Consider the following 21,195-nt stretch of genomic DNA (forward strand, 5'->3'; position numbering starts at 1 on the left):
TCAGACAGTTTCAGAGTCTTCATGAGGCACATGAATGAACCTCAAATACAAATGTGCCAGCTTTGACTACTGTTGTGAATGTTTCTGTGAATAACTTATCAATTTATGAGGAACCAAAAATGCTGTCAAAATTTGAGCGTTTAACCCCCCCCCCCCAATGCACTCTGAGGGCCTGTAACTTTGAAAAACCCGTGAACACAAATTCCAAAGAGTTCTTAATGGTTAGTACCCACATTTCTTTGGCGTGACAGGAATGATTCATTTTACCAACATGAGCTCATCACAATCGTTAACAACAGACAAGTGAAACTGTGTGAACGCCCCTGCTCTCTTTCCTCCCTCAGGCCTGTTAGGGACACGACCATCTCAGTGATGCCACAGACAAACAGAGAAGCCACCATCAGTTGCAAAAACATCGGCACTGTTCTTAGTCATTTTAAGATAAAGCTACACACACAAAAACCACACACCACAAGATCCATCAACCTCCTCCTGAGGAATTTCTATTTTTCATATTTTGTGCCATTTTTAAAAATACAGCAACAACACTGGGAATAAGACCTGAGCCATCAGGACAGCATCCATGGATAAATCAGGAAGATGATACTCCAAGATGAGCTGACGGAGTGACTCTGAAGATGAGACCAAATAGGAACATACAAAATCATGCAGTCTACCACTGACACACAGGCAGAGGACAAAACGAAGAAATCTTACTAGTGTGTAGAAAATGGCCATGTTAAAGCACAGCACAGAGGCCCTGAGCACCAGATCTATAGAAGCCAACATGACCCTGCAGCCTTTTCTCAAATGCAGCTCGAATTCCTGTAAAAAGCCTGAGATGAGAGACATCATCTAAACTGTATGTCAGATTCCTAATGTTTTACAGTTTTTATATCATATCATGTTCATATCATGAGCATTAAATAAGTGTGATCTCACGTTCTCTTAAACGCTACTTTCCTTTGAACCTCCCACACTTTGTCCCCCCCTCTGATTCGTGTGAAAGCTTAATGTTTCCTATCATAACGCCACCGTCTACAGCCACCTGTCACAGATGAACACTCTCCAAGTCCTCCTGTTTTTGGCTCTAATTCTTGGATCTGCAGGTGAATGAAAGAGCATGTTTACATTGTTATAATTTAATGGTATTTCTGTGGAAAAGGTTTCATGTTTTTTAAATGGTAATGTTACATTTGTACATTTCAGTTGGTTACCAGTGGATCCACATGTTTCTGTGCTGCAGAGAAATGATGCTGTTAACATGATAATATGAGACAGTGACTCAGAGGAATGTGGGGATTTTTAATTTTAGGCACACTGACTCTTTGATGTTGCCAAGGTTTTTAATTATTTATTTATTTCTACTTTAACTTTCCTTCACTAGAAAATGTTGTTACAATAACCTGTGATCTACATTTTTATTTGAAGTTTAATTTTTACAGTGTACTTAAAGCAGCAGTTTGATCAAGTTAATATTGTTACAAAAAGGCTTTTGTTTTCAATGTTTTACAGCATAGTCACAATGGATTCCTTAAAGTGATTTCCTCTGTTACAGTGAGGCCCGTGACCACAGACTATTTAAAGTATTTTTCTCGTCAGTGCTTTGCCTCCTTCCCCGAAAAATAACAGCTGTGGGGGATTTCTTCCCTTTCTAGTCGGCCTACTGTTAATATAGATTCACTCTGTGGTCACAGCTACTGTTATCTGATTTGCATTTGGATTGCGCTCGCACTTTTGCATTTGTGGGCAGATTTTTGAGATTTCTAAGCAAAGGCACACACAAGGTGTGTGTGTGTGTTTTCATTTTTCAGCTTTCAGTTGAAAAACTGGACTATGACAGTGTGCTGCTTGTAAGTAGCAAATATGAGCCTGTCCAGAATGATTGTAATGCACTAACCAACAACACTAATCCAACTATAATTTGGGGTGTGCAATATTTCTGGATTCTTTTCTTTTTCTTTTAGACGAGAAAGAAGTGGAGGTTGGAGAGGATGCAACTCTCGATTGTCAGGTTCCCCATGAAGGCAACATCTTACGGGTAGCATGGACCAAGAGTGACCTGAAAGCAGACGATTACGTCTGTTTCTTCCGGGAAGATCGTCCTTACAAAACATACCAGCATGAGTCTTTCAAAGGTCGAGTGGAGCTGGGAGACCCAAACATGAAAAGTGGAAAAATGTCCATCATTCTGCACAACGTCACCGTTAACGACACTGGAACATATGAGTGCCACATCTCATATGAAACAGATCACAGCCAGAGATCTGAGATTAAGCAGGAAACCAAGCTGAAAGTTACACCTGCAGGTGAGTTGAAGCCTCGAGTGTGTCCTCTGTAACCGTTTGTCCCTCGATGAGCAAGATTAGCCAGTTAAATCAAGAGTAAGAATTCACTCTTCCTGCTTTCATCCATTTTATTACTCATGTCCTGGCTTCAGGTATATACTCTTATGATTATACATTTATTGAACTGGTTTAAGGCAGCACGGTGGCACGGTGGCTAGCACTGTTGCCGCACAGCAAGAAGGTCCTGAGTTCAATTCCACCATCAGGCCGGGGTCTTTCTGTGTGGAGTTTGCATGTTCTCCCCCTGTCTGCGTGGGTTCCCACCAGGTACTCCAGCTTCCTCCCACCGTCCAAAGACATGCACTTAGTGGGGATAGGTTCATTTATTAATCCAAATTGCCCATAGGTGTGAGTGTGAATGGTTGTCTGTTGTTGTGTGTTAGCCTTGTCCAGGGTGTACCTCTCACCCTATGACAGCTGGGATTGGCTCCAGCACCCCCTGTGACCCTGAAAAGGATAAGCGAATGTATGGATGAACTTGTTTATTAGTAAAATATCAACTTTCATAAATGCCAAGATATGTGCATCTATCCACTTTCCTCCTGTTCTGCTACTACTGTGTGAAGCACAGCTAAGCAGACAGACAGCTCTTTGACCAGTGACAGGTGTGCTGGCTACTTTATTAAGACGGCCCTTCAAAATGCAAGCAGAGTAAAACTAACAGACATCAACAAACATGTACCTCAGCCTCAGGGTCGACGCACTTATGGTATCAATTTCAATATCCTACGTCACCTGACAGGATTTTTTTTTCATTTGACCTCTGACCTTGAGGTTGATATCCCTGAGATTTATACTTGTCTGAGATTTTTTACTAGAGCTATGGTATTGATTTTTAATTCCTTTTCCTTCTCAAGTTCACATTCACAAACTTGAGTGTGCACAACAATCCCTCATGAACATTTTATAGCTGAGTGATAAAAATTAAACAAGGTGCAATGAGACCTGAAGTTACATAGTAGCCTGTTTCTTAAAATTAACGTCTGTAAAAATCACAATTGTACTCAAAGTACCAGAAAGAAAGTAATAATTGAAAACATGTCAAAAGCTCAAAATACTCAGAGGCAGCGTTTTCCACAAAGTCATAAATAAGGATGGAGTTGGGTTCATTAATGACTCTTTAACCATCACAAGCGCACATGTGAGAAATATTTCCTGCTTCTGACTCTGCCTAGCTGCTACTAGCTATCGCAATGCAACCTATGAACAGATAAAGCAATAGCGCCACCTGCTGGTGAGATTTAACCCAGCCCACTTCCACTCATCAAATTCGAGGTCAAGGTTGGGGTTGAGTTTATCCCAGGTGCCAGAAGGCAATAGACAGGTACACCCTGGACAGGTTGGACAGGTTGCCAGTCGGACAGAAAACCATCAATACCAGTTTAGACTCACCAGTTTACCTAACGCGTGGATGTTTTTCAACTGTGGGAGGAAGCTGTCAAGAACCTACGGCCCCAGCCGGCTGGCCACCACTGTGTTACCCTGAGTGCTTTTAAACAAGTGTTACACTGACAGTAATGAAAGCGAGAGTGAAGGAGAGAAGCTGACAGAGTAAGCATCATCAGAGCTTTCCAGTCACTTTGTGGCCACTCTGACAATCCGTGTGGCAACATTAAACCAGTTCAGGCCACAGTAGATAGATTTAGCTGAGGGTTGAAAAGGTTTTCAGTGAGAATCAGGAAACAGGTCATGATTCACAGTGAAGCTGGTTCCTGTTCTGTTCTTCACTCATCACCTACCTAACACACCTGACACCTGTTTCTCTCCTGCAGTTCAAAGACAAGGAGCGAAGAAGGACGGATCTGTTGGACTTGTATCCGGTCTATCAGTTTCCAGCCTGCTTCTCATTATTGCTGCTGTTGGATATTTGGTGTAAAGAAAACAGCAAAAGAGTCGGAACTTGGGCTGTGATCGGGCTGAACGACAGGTGAACTGATGGACAGAAATTCAATGAGTCTGAAACATGTCCAGAACTTTCCCTGAAAGTCTTTGCACTGGGACAGGGAAAAAAAGAAAATCCACTGACTAAATGATAATGGTGATAGTATCTGGTGTGTTTGAGGATCAGACTAACAAGACAAAAACTCTTGCACATGAATATATTACCACTTCATAAAATAGTCACAACTTGTAATTTGAGCCATGTCCTTGAAGGCAACTGGAATATTTTGCACTTCTAAAGGGTGAAAAAATGCTGCTGTATTCATGTGAGACATCGACAAGAAGCTTGGCAGTATCACACATGGTGGCGCGACATTCATGACAAACGTTTCAATCAGCCGGCAGCAGGTGGAAACATTCACAGAGGGGATGACCCGGCTCTTGGAAGAAAATTAAATAAGCTTATTTTGAGCTCCAGACACATGACCTGGAGCGATCGTGGCTCAAGAGTTGGGAGTTCGCTTTGTAATTGGAAGGTTGCTGGTTCGAGCCCCGGCTTGGACAGTCTTGGCCGTTGTGTCCTTGGGCAAGACACTTCACCCGTTGCCTACTGGTGGTGGTCAGAGGGCCCGGTGGCGCCAGTGTCCGGCAGCCCTGCCTCTGTCAGTGCGCCCCAGGGTGGCTGTGGCTGCAATGTAGCTGCCATCACCAGTGTGTGAATGGGTGGATGACTGGTTGTGTAAAGCGCTTTGGGGTCCTTAGGGACTAGTAAAGCGCTATATAAATACAGGCCATTTACCATAACATGAGGGATTACTTAGTGTTCTGAGGCATCCCAGAGGAGGCAGAAGACGATCTAGAAGCTTTTCTACTTCAGCTCTGTCTGTTTATTGTCTTTTCTTTTTTCTTTCCGTCTTTTTTTTCTGACTGTCTGCTTTGATGATGTCATAGACTGTAATAATGTAACTAATGGATTCTAACTGATTAAATGTCCTGCATGTGAATACAGCAGGTTTCCTCAAACTAGATGTCATTGTGTGTGCGTGTGTGTGTGTGTTCCTGTCTAGCTATCTTTGTGAGGACCGAAATCTGCATTCTACTATACTTGTGAGAACCAACAGTCACTTGTGAGGACTCACCGGTCCTCACAAATTTGAAGGCCTTTTTGAGGCTCAAAATGTGGTTTTAGTGTCAGGGTTACAATTAGGTTATGGTTAGGTTTAGGGTAAGGTTTAGGGTAAGGGGCTAGGGAAACCATTATGTCAATGAAGGTCCTCACTAAGATAGCTGAACGGGGTTGTGTGTGTGTGTGTGTGTGTGTGTGTGTGTGTGTGTGTGTGTGTGTGTGTGTGTGTGTGTGCTGCCAAGTCAGTTATTAAAAGCTAACGAGAGTTTGATTAAATGTGCTGGTTTCAAGATTTACATTAATGTTTGGCACATATTTGCTTTTGTTGCCTCCCCTCTCCTCCAGACTGCATTTGACCTCAAACAAACACTTGTTACACTCAACTGTCTCCAGTTGACCTGGCCTTCTTTTCCACTGTCATCTTCTTCTGAGTTGTAGGTGCTGAATCATCCACACACACTCTTTTATCTTCATTTCTGCTGCAACGTTTAGATAGTAGGATCTAAATGTAGGATGAAAGTATGAATCCATCCTGCTTTGCACCAGTTCAGCCTGTGGTGTGACGTGTGGAGGATTTTCTTGACACACAAACTGAATGTTATACATCACAGCCGACCTGAGTGTTATATGGTTACTTTAACATGATAATGAGTTCACTGCACTCAAATAGCCCACACTCCAGAGTCACCAAATCGTAATCTAATACAGCAGCTTTGGGCCATTGTGGAAGTGAGTGATGGACCAAAAATTGCAGAGAAATGTTTCCAGCACCTTGTTGAATCTCTGCCACGAAGAATTAAAACAGTATGAAGGCAAAAAAGGGTCCAACCCAATATTAGGAAGCTGTACCTAATAAAGTGGCCAGTGAGTGTATATTACTTTAATTAAATCAAAAATGTGAACACATATTTGACGTTAGATTTTTGTGGTGTTGTGTGTCAGTTAAAACAGGTGTGACAGGGCGTTTTTTAAAGAGCTGAGCTCTCCTGATCCTGTGTGATGTCATTGAGAATAGAATAGAATAGAATTCAACTTTATTGTCATTGCACATGCACAGGTACAGGGCAACGAAACGACCACCAGAGATCACCAGGTGTGAACACGCCTGCAAAAACTAATTAGAAAAGACATTTTATGACGTTTGAGTGTGAATTTCCTTCCATATCAGATACAAAAACGGTGCTCCGCATTCATAAAACGCGAGTGATATTAAAGTTTCAGTGGTGGAAGATTAGAGTTGGACAGCCTGTTGTTGCATTTAAGTGTCAGTAGATGGCAGCACGAGACCATGGTTTAATCTGGGCACAGCAGACAGAAGGTTGCAAGCTGGTGACTTTACCTACATACATGAGCCAGAGTTCTGTCAGACTAACAGACTTTTTTCAAATGACCACATGATTATAAACAGATGTATCACTGATGCATTTACTCCTAGAGATCATTTCCATTTATTCCTATAAGAAAATCCAACACATTGTGTATAAAGGAGGATTATTAGTGGAGTAATAGGTTTTCCTCACTTTACAGGATCTGAACATCTATTGAAAAAGATCATAACTTAAAGTATAATGGATATAATACTAATCCATGTAACACCAGTAAATATTATTCCTCTTTACAGTGTTTACATACTTACTTCTATTGCTGCTTCTCATGAAATGTGTTCATATTTGGATATTGAGTCATGCTCATTTTTATGTCCACTGTAATCATTAAATGAACCCAACCCACGCCCACTATACACCGTGACTACAGCATGGTGAGTTTTTGCCTGCTGGTACCCATCAGTTGCCTCCAAAGACCCACAGGCTGACCAAACCCAGTAAGACTCTTCTTCTTCTTTAGCGTGACGGCTGCCTTCACCTCCGGTGTCCACCATCTGGTTCGGGGTTCCCACCATGACACTCACCAATCATTTGTGGCCAAAGATTCTTGTAACTGCTTCAGCAATGGAGGGATGTGTGTGTGTGTGAGTCACCGCAAGGTAGCAAGGTAGCAAGGTTGGTGCAACACACACAGGAATCACTCTATTTCTATTTTTATATAACTGCACTACTCTTCTGTGGCACTAATATTACAGGAAATTATCATGGTTGTTCTGTGAAAGAGGTTAAATATATCCACCAGGTGTGATAAAGCACATGTACGTAGGAGGCGCAGGTCCTTAACTTTCCTGAAACGGCACACTTACACAGTCTGTTCTGAAACCGCTGAAAGACGTTCCTGCTGCTTCCAGTCTGTGGCTGAGGTCAAGCTATTTTTGCTCTTTGTGGATTCTCTCTCTCTCTGACCACAAACTATGAGCACAAAGAAGAACAAAAAGTGAGACCAAAGGTTACTGACCCCGTAAAAGTGCCAGCTCACAGTTGTAGCGTTAACAGCATAGTGCCACACAATAAACTATACATAACATTATACTTACTGGCATCATTAAAACATTGCGTTCCATCCATACTGTAGTCAAATAATATTTATAATTGTTTTATGTTTGTCAAACAGTGAAAGAGAACAAGATGGAAACTCAATCACAGCAGCAAACATACAAAAATAAATCCACAAAAACTGAAATAATTGATAAAGACAGATTGTTGTTTAAAATATCTTTTGCAGGTCAATCATAAAATATTATTAAATTATTTTTAATTCATTGATTTTGAACAAACCTTTCCTTAATTTGTGTGCTGAACCCTGTTTACTTTCTATAACGGAAAAAGAAAAGTGATGTCTGGACTAAAGCTAGGTCTAAAATATGGCTCACAGTGACAGTTTGACAGCTTCTGTTTGTCAGAGCTGTCGAGTGACTTGAGGACAGAAGAGGAAGATGCACATGATTAACCACAGAGCCGTCAGTCATGGAAAACATAAAGCCAACATGTCAGGATGTTTACAGCTACAAAACTACTAAATTATTAACCTAATCAAACTACAAATCGAGTACACAGGTGAACAGAACAATAAGAATTACATCTACTGTCTGTACAGACACTTATGTAAAACTTAAGTCTTTCTTTACTTGTCTTATTAACCCTGCAGGGAAACTTTCATCAGAAACAGGAAACTGGAAACCTCAGAGCTGTTATTGACAATTACATGTGGGGGAAAAGCACTAAAAATAACACAAAAAATCCCACAAAGCATAATAACTACAATGTGCTCATTCATTAAAATATTTCTATATCTACACTATTTAAATATTTAAAGTTGCTAAATATTTAAATAGTAATGATAGCAAAATTTGAAATACCTAAAGTACTTTGATTATTTCTATATCTCTCCTTGCTTTACTCTGTGGTGAACGAGACCACGTCACATGATACAGTCATGTGACGCGGTCTCCTTTAGTGGTTTCAGTTTTACAGATTTCTTCTTTTTAATGTTTCTGTGATGAACGATGAACAGTGATGAACGGTCAGTTCAGGAATCCATTCAACAAAAGACTTTAATTGGCAAATTAGTTCAAACTTAGTTGTGGCACGAGGGCTTGATGTGAGCTTGAAAATCGTATTTAAAAAAGAAATATCCCTGTAAGTCATGTGACTATCCGTCACTCATAAATCTCCTTGAAGGAAACACCCACAACACCCACTTGAAGTGGGTGTTGTGGGTGTTATAGCCTGTTCAGCTTCTCTGTTAACAGCCTGATCTGGGATCTGTAGAGCAATGAGCAGTGTTGGGAAGGTTACTTTTAAAATGTATTCCATTACAGAACACAGAATACATGCCCCAAAATGTATTCTGTAACGTATTCCGTTACGTTACTCAATGACAGTAACGTATTCTGAATACTTTGGATCACTTAATATATTATCATGCTTTTTACAACAACGTGAATGTACTATTGCTGTGTGATTTATTACTATTACTGAAGGTCCGCGACTCCGAACTGTAGTAAAGGGACCTCTGACTAATACGGCGGGGTCCCTGTCGGCTCGTAGCCGAAAAATAGCTTTACTTTGTTGTGTGGGTCAACTTTTCTTGCAAGGTCTACAGTCGAGTCTTAATAGCTTACTTACAACTGGGCTCGTCAGGCACTCTTCTTGGCTGAAGTGGTTATTATTATATTTACATGCTTCCAGCTCCCGTTTTTGCTCGACTACAACTCGTACCTTTCCACTCCCCTTTTTCTCCCTCCTCGCGCTCACAGACCCATAACGTGTATGGCAGTCCATTCTCCCTGCAACACGGACTACACTGCCCATGATGCTACATTCTTTAGAGCTATGCTTGTAGCATTCTGCCTGTTAGCTTAGCACAACAACAACAACAACGAAAAGGCGCTCTCTCACCCAGGAAACACACAGTCGCAGAGAGAGAGAGCGTCGCCCTGTAACCATGGCAACCGTAACGCTGCCGCCTGGAACAACAGAACGTAGCTGTCAAACAAAACCCAAACAGTCCTGACCCGCGACAATATGAAACAGGAAAGTACCGCAGTGTAATCCATTTATTTCAACAAAGTAACTGTATTCTGAATACCACCTTTTTAAAAGGTAACTGTAACGGAATACAGTTACTCATATTTTGTATTTTAAATACGTAACGGCGGTACATGTATTCCGTTACTCCCCAACACTGGCAATGAGAGATGCGCTCAGGAACATCTGCGATGCTCTTCTGGATTCTGCTGCTTGCCTGCCTTCTGTTGTTCGTGTGTACAGGTGAGATTTTACTCTTCTATCAAAGCAGCGGCCTCGTGTCCCTGTGACTGTGGTCTTGGACTGATTCAACTTTACTCTCACTGTAAACACGTACAACAAAATCAAGAGTTTGAAAGTCTTGACTTTGTCAGTGTTACAGTCAGGTGGGCTGTAGGCAGAGGTGATGATTACTACACTTTAGTGTCCACCTTAAACTTTGCAGCAGATTTGCATTTTATTCTCACATTTTTGCTTTTTTGTGTTGTTTTTTTTAATCACAAGTTTATCATCGTCATCATCCAATAACGTCTGTGATTGGTGCAGGCAGCAGGGCTCATTTTGAGTCATGTGACCTCATTTTAATGTGACAGTCTGAAGCAGATGAAACCAGAAACTGCTAGAATGAAAGTGTGAAAGCAAAAACATTGCTCATAATCTAAAACTTTGGCCACACCTACTAAGAGCCAGGTAGATGTGTCAGTGGTGTTCAATAAGAAATAAAGGTAGTGTTGCTTTTTACATTTTAAAAGTTGAAAAAAATTATTTAAAAAATTTGGTGACGCAGGAACATACCAGTGTCGGATTTTATTCACCAAAAGAACTGATGAGCTTAAGTGCTTCATCATGCTCAACATCACAGCTTCAGGTGAGTCTGCTCTCAGTTCATTAAATAATATAAAGTTAGGATAGAGGTGGAATTTATCTAACAGCCACTCAGCCTAATTGTACCACAGTGCTACAAAGTCCCCAGTGAAACCTGCACCTGCTGTCCTACATAACCTTTAATAACACAAAAGGTTATTAGGTCATAAACGAGTAGAGCATCATCAGATGATCTCATCTCTGATTCTTGTGCTTTCAAACTCCTTTCCTGTGGAGCTGAGGCACATTCAGTTCAGTGTGATGAGACAGGAAAAAGATATCAACAAATACAAAAAAAATCAGCTTGGTTGGTTTTTATTTTCTTCTCATGTGCCCCAAAGCCTCTGAATGAGCTGCTGACATGTTTCAAAGGGTGACAATACTAATGTAATAAGTACACAATTGTTACATTTGTCCTCACACTGTGTCTGCTCTGCAGGTGTCATGGATGAAGAGGATAAACAGATGTGGAGAGACGAGGACAGGTCTCCTTCAGATATAGATGATGTGTCTGTGTGTGCTGTGTTACTTTTTATTGTCATTGTTATTGTTGTTGTTCTAATGTACATAAGGACAAAGGAACAAAGCAAAGTATCCCCCCACTTAAGTACATCATTAGTCATGGATATAAATTCTTCTTTGGTTTTACAAACGCGAACAATGTGCCATCACTGAGAGTTAGAAATGTTCCATTGAACAAAACTAAACAGCAGCCAGTATTTGAAGCGTTGTAGAAGTCGGGAAATAATTGTGTCCTGCCTGGTAGCTAGCTTCAGTGCTATGGGAAGGTTATTATAAACACGTTAGCACAATGAAGCTGGAGGATGAGTGCTAACAAGTGTCCCCGATGGGTGGGAACAAATGTATCATTTGGCAGGAAGAACAAACACCAAGTCTACCACGCGGGACTCAAAATTCTGTCCAGTTAATACTTTTTTTTAAATACGCTTGCTGTAAATACATAAAATAAATGTTTTTTTGTTTTGTTTTGTTTTTAAGGTGTGCTGTTTACCTGTTTCTGAATTTAGACATTGTTAATCAAGTCTCTGGTTAACAACTCTTTCAATAGATTTAAATAATAATAATAATATAATATAGTAATATTATATTACACATTTAAATCACATTTTTACTTTTTCAGTAAGCCTCCTTGATTCTTCTTGTGTGAAGTCTGATAAGGTGGCCTGAAAGTGGGAGGGCAGGAGTTTTAGTCTTTCTTTGGCTGTCACACTTGTTTAAATGTTAACTTTGCCAAATAATGAGGCCAATTCATCAGGTTTTCAATAAATCTGGTTAAACGTTACACATTTTGTCGTGATACCAAGTTTCAAGAGGATACCAGAAGCTTCTATAAACATAACCCAACAGTTCACAAAGATAGCAGTTTCATTGACTTCTGCAACACACAACAACTCTTAAATTGCACTAAAATGAAGAGTGTGTATATCTTACAGTTTAGTTCCATCTTAAAGCAGTGATTTCACATATAATTCAATCACAGTGATCTGATATCGTGTCTCTTAAGCTCAGAAGTGATGCTCAGTGGTGACCGCCACGATGTCATCCAAGTCCTTAGCTGATCTCTGCCCAGCCTGATTGGGCGTGGCTGTTACCTTAGAGATGAGCTCATCATTTCCTGTTAGATGAGGTAATTAATAATAATAATAATAATAATAATAATAATAATAATAATAATAATAATAATAATAATAATAACTTTATTTTTAAAGTGCTTTTAAACAAAGTGCTGAACAGCTATTTGAAACTAAAAAGATGAATAAATAAAAGGGATAAATAGCAGTACAAGTAAAAACACAATAGTAGTTAAAAACAGTAAGAATTTAAAAACTAAAAGACATAGATTTAAGACATGTAAGATAGGGTGAACAGATGTGTCTTCAACTCAGTTTTAAAAACCTCCACAGAGCATGCCTGCCTAATATTTTGAGGGAGGCTGTTCCACAAGAATGGGGCACAAAAAGAAAAAGCACGCAATTAAACTTTTTTACATTGAATTGACCACAGTATGTAATCAAGGTAATTTAGACTGTTACCTTTGGCTCTGTGTTGATACAAAGACACCATGAGGAGAGTGGAGATGAAGTATGGAGTGAAAACGACCAGGTAGAAGAAAACTCTCAACACAAGGTCAGCTAGAAGGGCTGGAGATGGGGGTGGCGTTGTAGAGGTGAAGAGTGAGCTTGTGGTTGTAGGTTTGCCTGCAGAGAGAATCTCACATGTTCAGGTGAATATGTGGATGAAATAAGAGGTGAAATCAGAGTGAAGCTCCTCACCTGTGACAGTGATCCAGCTGGATGGAGACTCTCCATGACCGCTGATGTCACACTTGTAGAGGCCTTCATCAGACCTGGAAACATGCTGGATGGTCATGTGACCTGTAGGCTGCTTCCTGATGAGGGAGCCATCTTTATAGAAAGCAGCTGGGAGGTTGGAGGGAGTGGTCTTTGTTTTACAGAGCAGAGTGACGTCATCTCCCTCCATCACAGGGAGGACAGGACTCTGCAGGATCACTGATCCACCTCAACACAGAGACAAACTACAGCATTTCATCCATTTACACACAGCTTCATCAACACTAACTCCACACACTCAGCTTACCAGTGACTGTCAGGTTAACCATGTTACTGATGGGACCCTCTCTGGACTCACACCAGTAAACTCCACTGTCCAATGGGAACACAGTGATGTCACAGGAAGAACCAGCTGGTTTTCCCCACCCATCTCCACACTGAGTCCTCTGTTGTTTGCTTGTGTTTCTCCTCAGAGTCCATCCAGCAGAGCTGTCGTCCTCCTCACAGCTCAGAGACACAAAGTCTCCTTTAAAGACCTGAGAGCTGCTGGGACTCACAGTCAGACGAGCTGTGAGGAGGATATACATCAAGTACACAAACTAAATTATCCTCTTGTTGTCAATAACAATCACACAATAAGTGTCAGATAATCTGTGTCTCTGGTTAACATCAAATACTGGATGATTTAGTAAAACTGAAGCTATAATAAGGTCAAACATTACCCAGTGATAAATCACTGTAATGATTATCACATCATGCTACTGCAAAGCATAAAAAAGGACTTTAGGTGTTGTTTATGTCAGGTTTAAACTGTGACAGAAGAAGGTTACTGACCTTGGTTTGTTGAGCAGCTCAGCAGTGAGATCAGAACTAAAGAGAAATGACACTCAGGTTGATTTGAGTTTGACATTTAACCAGATTACAGAAAACAGGTAACCACCAGACTGTGGTGAGTTACACACTGATGCAGAACAAGCACACTCATGAGGAAATTTCGATGTATATTAAGCATTTTTACTCCATATCTTTTACTTTAGCTAGTTGTTGTTTTGAAGACTGTTGAGTTCCTCTTGACCCTCTTTCCTCTTCTCGTTCCCCCCGATGAAAACTGATCTAATACCTCTCTGATTCTACACCAACCTGGATGTTTGTGGTGGAGAATCAACAAATTTTCATACACAGTCATTACAGTATACTTACAGAGCAGCCACAGCACAGATGTGTTCTTCATCCTACTCTCGGTGATATCAACACTTTGACACTTCACAGTCACTTAAAGTCAAACCCTCCTCTGTGACGGGATGCCAGAGTTGTGGTTTTCAGCTAACGCACAGGTTTCTCTGTTTTACTGGAATAAAGCAAAGAATAAAGTTTTAACATGTTAAACCTAAACAGCAGGATGGAGAGAAATGAAATCTACATCCAACCTAAAGGGGAACACTGGAACCATTAAACACACACTGTGGGTGAGCGGCTGAAGTCAGTCAGGAAACCACAGACAGAAGTAAATACATGAAAACATCAGTACCTGAGATGCCTTCACTGACAGTCCCTTTATTGAGATTTGAGGACAAACTTTTCTTATGTAATCTGAAATAATCTCCACAGTAACCATCAATGATGTTGTATTTTATTTTATATTTTTATCTTAAACAGCGATGATGTTTCAGGTTTTTGGAAACAGCTTGCATTATTCTGTACATGACTGTGGTTCAGCTGAGAGGAAGTGATCTGCAGGTGGTTTGATTATTGACGAGTGACTGCAGTAATCAGGCTGCTTTAACCACTGACTGTCAGAAACAGATAAAACTTCTCCTGCTGAGACAAAGACCAACACTGTGATTGGTTCTTGTCATCAGTGTGGGAGACACACATTTCCAAAGTCTTTGCTTTAGGATTAAAGGTGACCTGCCACAATCTTTCTCCTCGACTCATCTGCAGGAAACTAGTGGAAGGACGGTGTACTCTTCTGACACATCCTTTTTATATCTTTGTCATGGGTTTGTCCAGACATGTTCCTTTATCTCTGGCTCTCATATTTCCCACATCCATTTCCATGCATGCACATGTTTCCGTGCACACGCATGAATAAATGGATGTGATAAGAATAGGAAAGCATCTGATGGATGTTCACTATACTCACCTGGCCTCTGCAAACACTACATCTCAGTCCAAAAGAGAAGCTCTGGGTGTTTTTAGAACGGGAGATTTATGTCATGGATGTGCAGGCTACAAATCTGCAGCAACAGTGTGATGCTATCATATATCAGCAACCTGTACCCAGTAAAGTGGCCAGTCAGTTTTATTAGTTTCATTAAAGAAAGGAAAGAAAAGAAAGGAGGGGGGGGGGGGGGGGGGGGGAGTCTGTGAGGATCATAACACAGGAAATATGTACTTCTGTTTCTTCATGTGCTGACGGCCTCTTTGGTCTGTCTCCACTAGAGGGCTGTTAAGAGTCTGCCATAAAGTTTGGAGTCGTTAAAACATTATTTGTGTACTGCCCCTTTGTCTTGTTATTCTTTGCTCAAACACCTCCTTCTGTGATAAAACGACAGCCACTGGTTTCCCCCCCATTCAGTCATTCATTAGCTCAGAAAACATGTTTCTTTATAAACCTGAATATGTCTGTGAAGGTTCTCAGTCATCCAGGTCATCGTTTTCTTTGCAAGCTCCTTTGACTATAAACCTGAATATAGAATTAATAAACACAGAGTTATTTGGAACATAGAGACATAAAAACAGCTGGATTGTCAGATTGCTCATGTGAGAATGCCTCCTGTAACAGCTGTATTACTCTGGAATGTAGGAATGTTTGTCTTCCTCCTGGAGTTTACCTCTGCAGGTAGGACGTGTCAATAATCCTCTGGATTTAGTTGATCCTGTTCCTATTTAGTAGCATGAGTTAAATTTCATATTAGAGATGCTGTAGTTTATAGTGCTTGTGATTGGGATGGTGTTTAGGGGGGGTTGTCTAGAGGCAGAGTGAAGGAACACTGAGAGTGGCCGGGCACGGACTGGTAGACGTCCTGTATGTTGTACTAATAGTTTAATTATTTATATAGCACATTTAATTGCAACAGGAGCGTTGTACTACTCTCAGTCAAGAATATCATGAATTCAGGGCCTATGAGAGCTATTTGAAAACATAACTAGCAATATAAAAATGACGAATATGTAAAATTCTTTAAAATTTCATAAGACATGAAACCAGTTCAGTTGAGTTAAGTTCATTTTTAATGGCACAAATGGATGACAAGATAAAATCAAAATATTCTCTTTAGGATGAAATCTTAAACACAAGCAAACAAATTTTTCAGTGGCTTAATAAATGTAAAACTCGATCACAAGCATAGGAGCCAAATTTTTGGCACATAAGACAACTTGCTTGTCCTTTGATTAGAAGCTCGGGGTCATAAGTATGTCATGGCTCTACTCGCCATAACAAATCTAACTGTATAATCATTTAATATATATATATATATATATGGATATATATTATAGTATATATTCATATATGCATATACACATATATCGTATTTACATATTTACAGTTTTCTCTAATTAAAGGTCAGAGGTCAAACTAGGCTGCCTAGGCTGAACCTCCTGTGCTGCCACCTGCTGGTGTTGTGCTGTCATGCAAAGTGCTTTGCAGAGTCACTCAGTCACATCACACACCAATCAGTCTTTTACTGTGATCAGGTTCTGACAGTAACATGAACACGATGATCTCAGGACCTTTTTGAACATGAATACAGCTCATATGAAACCGTTTGCACTCCACAAAGCCCTGAGTTCAAAGGTCAGCGAGTCAACTTTCAGAACTTTTGTCTCATCAATGATCAGATTCAGTTAATGTCAAAGTTTCAAAGTTTCAGTCACATTCATTTTATTATTTAACAAGACACAGACATAAGTATCTATAATTCTCTTCATGGTATAAAAACACATCTGAATATCAAAACTGCATTCACTTAGAAAAATATTTGTCCTTGTAAAGTCAGTGACATAAAACAACACAGTGTCTGCGGTATATGACCTGAGAAGAAGCCAGAACATGTACAGCTGCTCAATCATCAAATAAATGCTCTTATGAAATAAATAACTTATCCAAGAGAGTGAGAACTTAGATGATCCAAAACCTCAATTAGGCCTACTAAAACTGCTTTTTCTCAGATTTGGATGCATGAGGGCAAAAAGATAAACAACAAGCCTGTGCAACCACGAAAAAGAGACTCAGAATAACAGGTTAGAGAGGCAAAAAGATACAAAAGTATTTCTGTCTGGGCTGTCTTCTTTAAGAGGGGATGGAAAGATGGGAAGTCCAGTTAATCTGAAGTGCAATTTTTGAAGTTCACAGTCCAGGGTGGTGCTGCAGGCAAAGCTGAGAGCAACCACACCACAGATGGCTGAAGTAAAGCCACACTAGAAGTTTCCACTGCACCTGAAAGTCGGCAGGCTGTGATGAGTTTGATGTCTGTAGAAAAATGTGCACAGAGAGCAGCAGAGTTGTGCCTTTGTGGATTTCCTCTCATGGTCGAAAAACACGCATGCTACGGTAACTGGTGACACCCTCACGCTGTGAGCCGACAGAACAAAGCAAACTTCACAGGTTCACAGTAACAAAGCAGGGTTTATGACTTCACACAATGTGATGAGAACCACTAAGGAAGCAGAAACTCTGTGCAGCTCAGAACTGGTGCTCAGCGGTCACCACCACAATGTCATCAGAGTCCTCAGCCAATCTCTGCTCAGCACTGGCTGATGGTGTTATTACCTTGGAGATGAGAAGGTCATTTCCTGTCACATGTGGTGATCAGACAGGTTTTAACAACACAAAAGCAATCAAAATTGATAAACAATCCATTTTGGTGGCGTTACCTTTGGCTCTGCGTCGATATAAAGACACCATGAGGAAAGTGGAGATGAAGTATGGAATGAACACCATCAGGTGACAGACCAGTCTGATCACAGGATGGAAGGAGGTGGAGTCAGGGGGCAGCGCAGAGGTAGGGGATGGAGTTACAGAGGTGGTGGGTGAGGTTGTGTTTGTAGGTTTATCTGCATAGAGAATCTCACATGTTCAGGTGAATATGTGGATGAAATAAGAGGTGAAATCAGAGTGAAGCTCCTCACCTGTGACAGTGATCCAGCTGGATGGAGACTCTCCATGACCGCTGATGTCACACTTGTAGAGGCCTTCATCAGACCTGGAAACATGCTGGATGGTCATGTGACCTGTAGGCTGCTTCCTGATGAGGGAGCCATCTTTATAGAAAGCAGCTGGGAGGTTGGAGGGAGTGGTCTTTGTTTTACAGAGCAGAGTGACGTCATCTCCCTCCATCACAGGGAGGACAGGACTCTGCAGGATCACTGATCCACCTCAACACAGAGACAAACTACAGCATTTCATCCATTTACACACAGCTTCATCAACACTAACTCCACACACTCAGCTTACCAGTGACTGTCAGGTTAACCATGTTACTGATGGGACCCTCTCTGGACTCACACCAGTAAACTCCACTGTCGAGTGGGATGATGTGACTGATAGTGCAGCAAGAACCAGATGAGCTCCCCCAGTCAGCTCCACACTGACTCCTGGTGTCTCTGCTTGTGTTTCTCCTCAGAGTCCATCCAGCAGAGCTGTCGTCCTCCTCACAGCTCAGAGACACAAAGTCTCCTTTAAAGAACTGAGAGCTGCTGGGACTCACAGTCAGGCGAGCTGTGAGGAGGATATATTATGTAAATGTAATTATTATTTTAGTAATAACTTTATTTGTGTCAAAGTTTCATAAAAAAATCTTAAAGAGACATACAAAACCCAGAACACAGTATATTCAAACATAAGTTCTTTAATTCATTAATTCTTTCACAAGCAATTTTGTGAATCACAGCCAAACGCTAGGGGTGAATCTTCAAGGAAATCCAAACCAAACTAAAACATTTCCAGCAGTTCTTTAAAAGATAAATGTTCAGTCTGCTCGGGATTTAAACTAAGGTTGTGATGCAGTTAGAAGGCTTTGATGAGATCAGATAGACTGCTAGAATAATGTCTCTGCAGGAGCCTGATCATCTTCAGCTTTGTTTATGATTAAAATCAAGAGACGCAAGAATTTGGTGATAAGTAATTACTGACGTGTCATATTAGCCTAACAGCAACATTTAAAATGAATAAAAATATAAACATCTCTGAGAAATACACAGGACATAATTCACTAATACGGCATAAAACACAGTCAGTTTTATTTAAGTGAAGCTCTTACTGTGAGGTTACTGACCTGGGTTTGTTGTGTGCAACAACAGTGAGATCAGAACTAAAGAGAAATGAGAAATCTTCATGTTAGTTTAAATTTATTTAAAACAATAAATAAAACTCTGCCGTCCACAGATATGATCAGTTTGGTTTAAATAATGCTTTCTACTTCTACTCCGTTATTTTTGGATGCAAATAATCCCTTAATATTCTGCACCATTGAATTTAAACTTTCTGCAGGCTATGATCACCACGTTACTGTGAATCATTTTCTGTGTGGACACAGCAAAGGTAGCAGCCAGGTGATCAAATGCACTTGACAGACAAACTGATATTTTGGCAGTTTGTTGGTCATTCAGCATTCAGGTGTGTTTTAACACAGTGCCACAATCTTTCCAGGAGTGAACGTCCCAGCAAATTTACATCAAGGTCAGACTCTGCAGCGCTCAGAGAAACTGTAAGAGCTACATGTCAGACTCCACAGGCCTCAGTTAGCATGTTAGATAATAAAGATCATGACAGTGCAAGGACCAAAGAGATGAGAGATGATTGGCTATGATGCTCACAAACCTCAATGAAGTGAAAAGACACTGTGAAGAAGAGTTGGCCGATATTCCCCCATAATGATGTTAGAGACTGATGTGGTCATACAGAAAAACTAAAGAGGGCTTCAGTAGCTAATGAATGATGGGGTGTACTTAGTTTTTCACATAACATTAAAGTGACACATTAACACATCATTAAGTGTGACTCATTAACGTAATGGATGTGGTGCTGCATACTGAATATTGCATTTTAACTATTGTAAGTATGCTTTCACTCTATAACTGTTCCTAAAGAGTCTTATTTTCACCACTCTCATGCAACAAAGTTTCATGCCACACATCTGTATGAAGACTGCACATTAACCTATAAATCAAGTATCTACACTGACTTTACTTATTATGAATTTTTCAGATTTCCTCTTTAACCTTCTTCCTTCTACTTGGCCTCCTCTGTGTCGCCTCATCTATATAAAACTCCTTTGTTTCTACACAAAAATGTATGTTTGTGATGGAGACACATCAGAGAGCTTTTTTACAGCTATAATCATTGCGATGTACTTACAGAGCAGCGTTAGCAGAGGTGTTTTCTCCATCGAGCCTCTTCGTGAAATCAGACCAGCAGTTTACAGTCACTCAAAGTCAAACCCTCCTCCTCTTCCTCTGTCACAGGATGACATGTTGCATTTTGAAAAAGAAGGGCTTTCTGTTCGATGGCAACAAAGCAGATAAACAAAGTTGTAATGTGGTCAAACTAAATGATAAATTAAACTGGAAACTAAATTGGAACAAAATCAGTTGATCCTACATGGAAGAAAAGGTCCCTCCTCATCAGACTAACTCTGAAGACTCTGAGATCTGAGGCAAAACTCGGAGCAACAATTTTGATTAGAGAATATCTTAAAAGTGAAAAACAAAAGAAACCAAATGGCCGAGTTATCTTAAACACTGGGAGGAAAAAGCAGCTTCTTCCTGTGGCTGTGGTTTTGCTGAGCAACTGAAAGGAAGTGAGCTACAGGAGGCATTATTACTGCTCGCCTGACACCTTCTCTCTGCTTTAGCGAGAGTCTTGTCATCAGAAAGTGAAAGTATCCAGATCTCCAGGTTTTCGAAAGTTATATAATTCTTTTTTCTTTCAGTATTGTCTGTTTTTCTCTCATTTTCAATCCAGGCCTTTGCCTGATCATTTTCAGAGAAATGTTTCCTTTTCTGTTTTGTTTAACATTAAAAAGTCGGATAACGTAATGATTATTAATAATAATAATAATAAAATTGAGTTTCAGTTTCGACAGCAGTTAGTTGATGGCGTCCTCACAACATTAAATATGCAATATACATCTTCATGGCCCTTACAAAGGGGCTCATTCCATATATTTTTTGCATTAGATGGTGCATTTCCATTCATGACTGGATGCTTTGGTAAACATGGAGGTTTTACAGCTGCTTATAAACAG

The 21,195-nt window shown here is 40.4% G+C and overlaps 3 protein-coding genes across 3 annotated transcripts; 1 reads left to right on the forward strand and 2 right to left on the reverse strand.

Annotated features, from left to right (window-relative positions):
* Nucleotides 1-1,057: 1,057 nt before the first annotated feature.
* Nucleotides 1,058-4,813, forward strand: LOC146673483 (butyrophilin subfamily 2 member A1-like). The gene is made up of 3 exons (XM_085402047.1): nt 1,058-1,109; nt 1,968-2,309; nt 4,121-4,813. Exons 1-3 carry the CDS (start codon nt 1,058-1,060, stop codon nt 4,222-4,224), a joined length of 498 nt encoding a protein of 165 aa, XP_085258173.1. The 3' UTR covers nt 4,225-4,813.
* A 6,124-nt stretch (nt 4,814-10,937) lies between these two features.
* On the reverse strand, nt 10,938-13,533 carry LOC146673484 (low affinity immunoglobulin gamma Fc region receptor II-like). Its single transcript, XM_085400963.1, has 4 exons — nt 13,254-13,533; nt 12,929-13,174; nt 12,689-12,853; nt 10,938-12,270 (listed from the first exon to the last, which is right to left on the reverse strand). The coding sequence occupies exons 1-4, from the start codon at nt 13,531-13,533 to the stop codon at nt 12,161-12,163; spliced, it is 801 nt and encodes a 266-aa protein (XP_085257089.1). The 3' UTR covers nt 10,938-12,160.
* A 2,363-nt stretch (nt 13,534-15,896) lies between these two features.
* LOC146673485 (low affinity immunoglobulin gamma Fc region receptor III-like) lies at nt 15,897-20,470 on the reverse strand. Its single transcript, XM_085401892.1, has 6 exons — nt 20,307-20,470; nt 19,225-19,260; nt 18,405-18,668; nt 18,080-18,325; nt 17,825-18,004; nt 15,897-17,743 (listed from the first exon to the last, which is right to left on the reverse strand). Exons 1-6 carry the CDS (start codon nt 20,335-20,337, stop codon nt 17,634-17,636), a joined length of 867 nt encoding a protein of 288 aa, XP_085258018.1. The 5' UTR covers nt 20,338-20,470; the 3' UTR covers nt 15,897-17,633.
* Nucleotides 20,471-21,195: the final 725 nt, after the last annotated feature.

This window comes from Rhamphochromis longiceps, linkage group LG3, assembly GCF_057381845.1.
Source record: "Rhamphochromis longiceps isolate RC_006_pf linkage group LG3, R_longiceps_female_GT1.1, whole genome shotgun sequence".
Lineage (NCBI taxonomy): Eukaryota > Metazoa > Chordata > Actinopteri > Cichliformes > Cichlidae > Rhamphochromis > Rhamphochromis longiceps.

Coding starts and splice junctions, on each gene's coding strand:
- LOC146673483 (XM_085402047.1), top strand. CDS start 1,058: ATGAACACTCTCCAAGTCCTCCTGTTTTTGGCTCTAATTCTTGGATCT. Junction 1,110..1,967: donor TCTAATTCTTGGATCTGCAG/GTGAATGAAAGA, acceptor TTTTTCTTTTAG/ACGAGAAAGAAGTGGAGGTT. Junction 2,310..4,120: donor GCTGAAAGTTACACCTGCAG/GTGAGTTGAAGC, acceptor TCTCTCCTGCAG/TTCAAAGACAAGGAGCGAAG.
- LOC146673484 (XM_085400963.1), bottom strand. CDS start 13,533: ATGTATATCCTCCTCACAGCTCGTCTGACTGTGAGTCCCAGCAGCTCT. Junction 13,175..13,253: donor GGTTAACCTGACAGTCACTG/GTAAGCTGAGTG, acceptor CTCTGTGTTGAG/GTGGATCAGTGATCCTGCAG. Junction 12,271..12,688: donor GTATCAACACAGAGCCAAAG/GTAACAGTCTAA, acceptor CTCATCTAACAG/GAAATGATGAGCTCATCTCT.
- LOC146673485 (XM_085401892.1), bottom strand. CDS start 20,337: ATGGAGAAAACACCTCTGCTAACGCTGCTCT. Junction 18,669..19,224: donor GTTGCACACAACAAACCCAG/GTCAGTAACCTC, acceptor TCCTCCTCACAG/CTCGCCTGACTGTGAGTCCC. Junction 18,326..18,404: donor GGTTAACCTGACAGTCACTG/GTAAGCTGAGTG, acceptor CTCTGTGTTGAG/GTGGATCAGTGATCCTGCAG.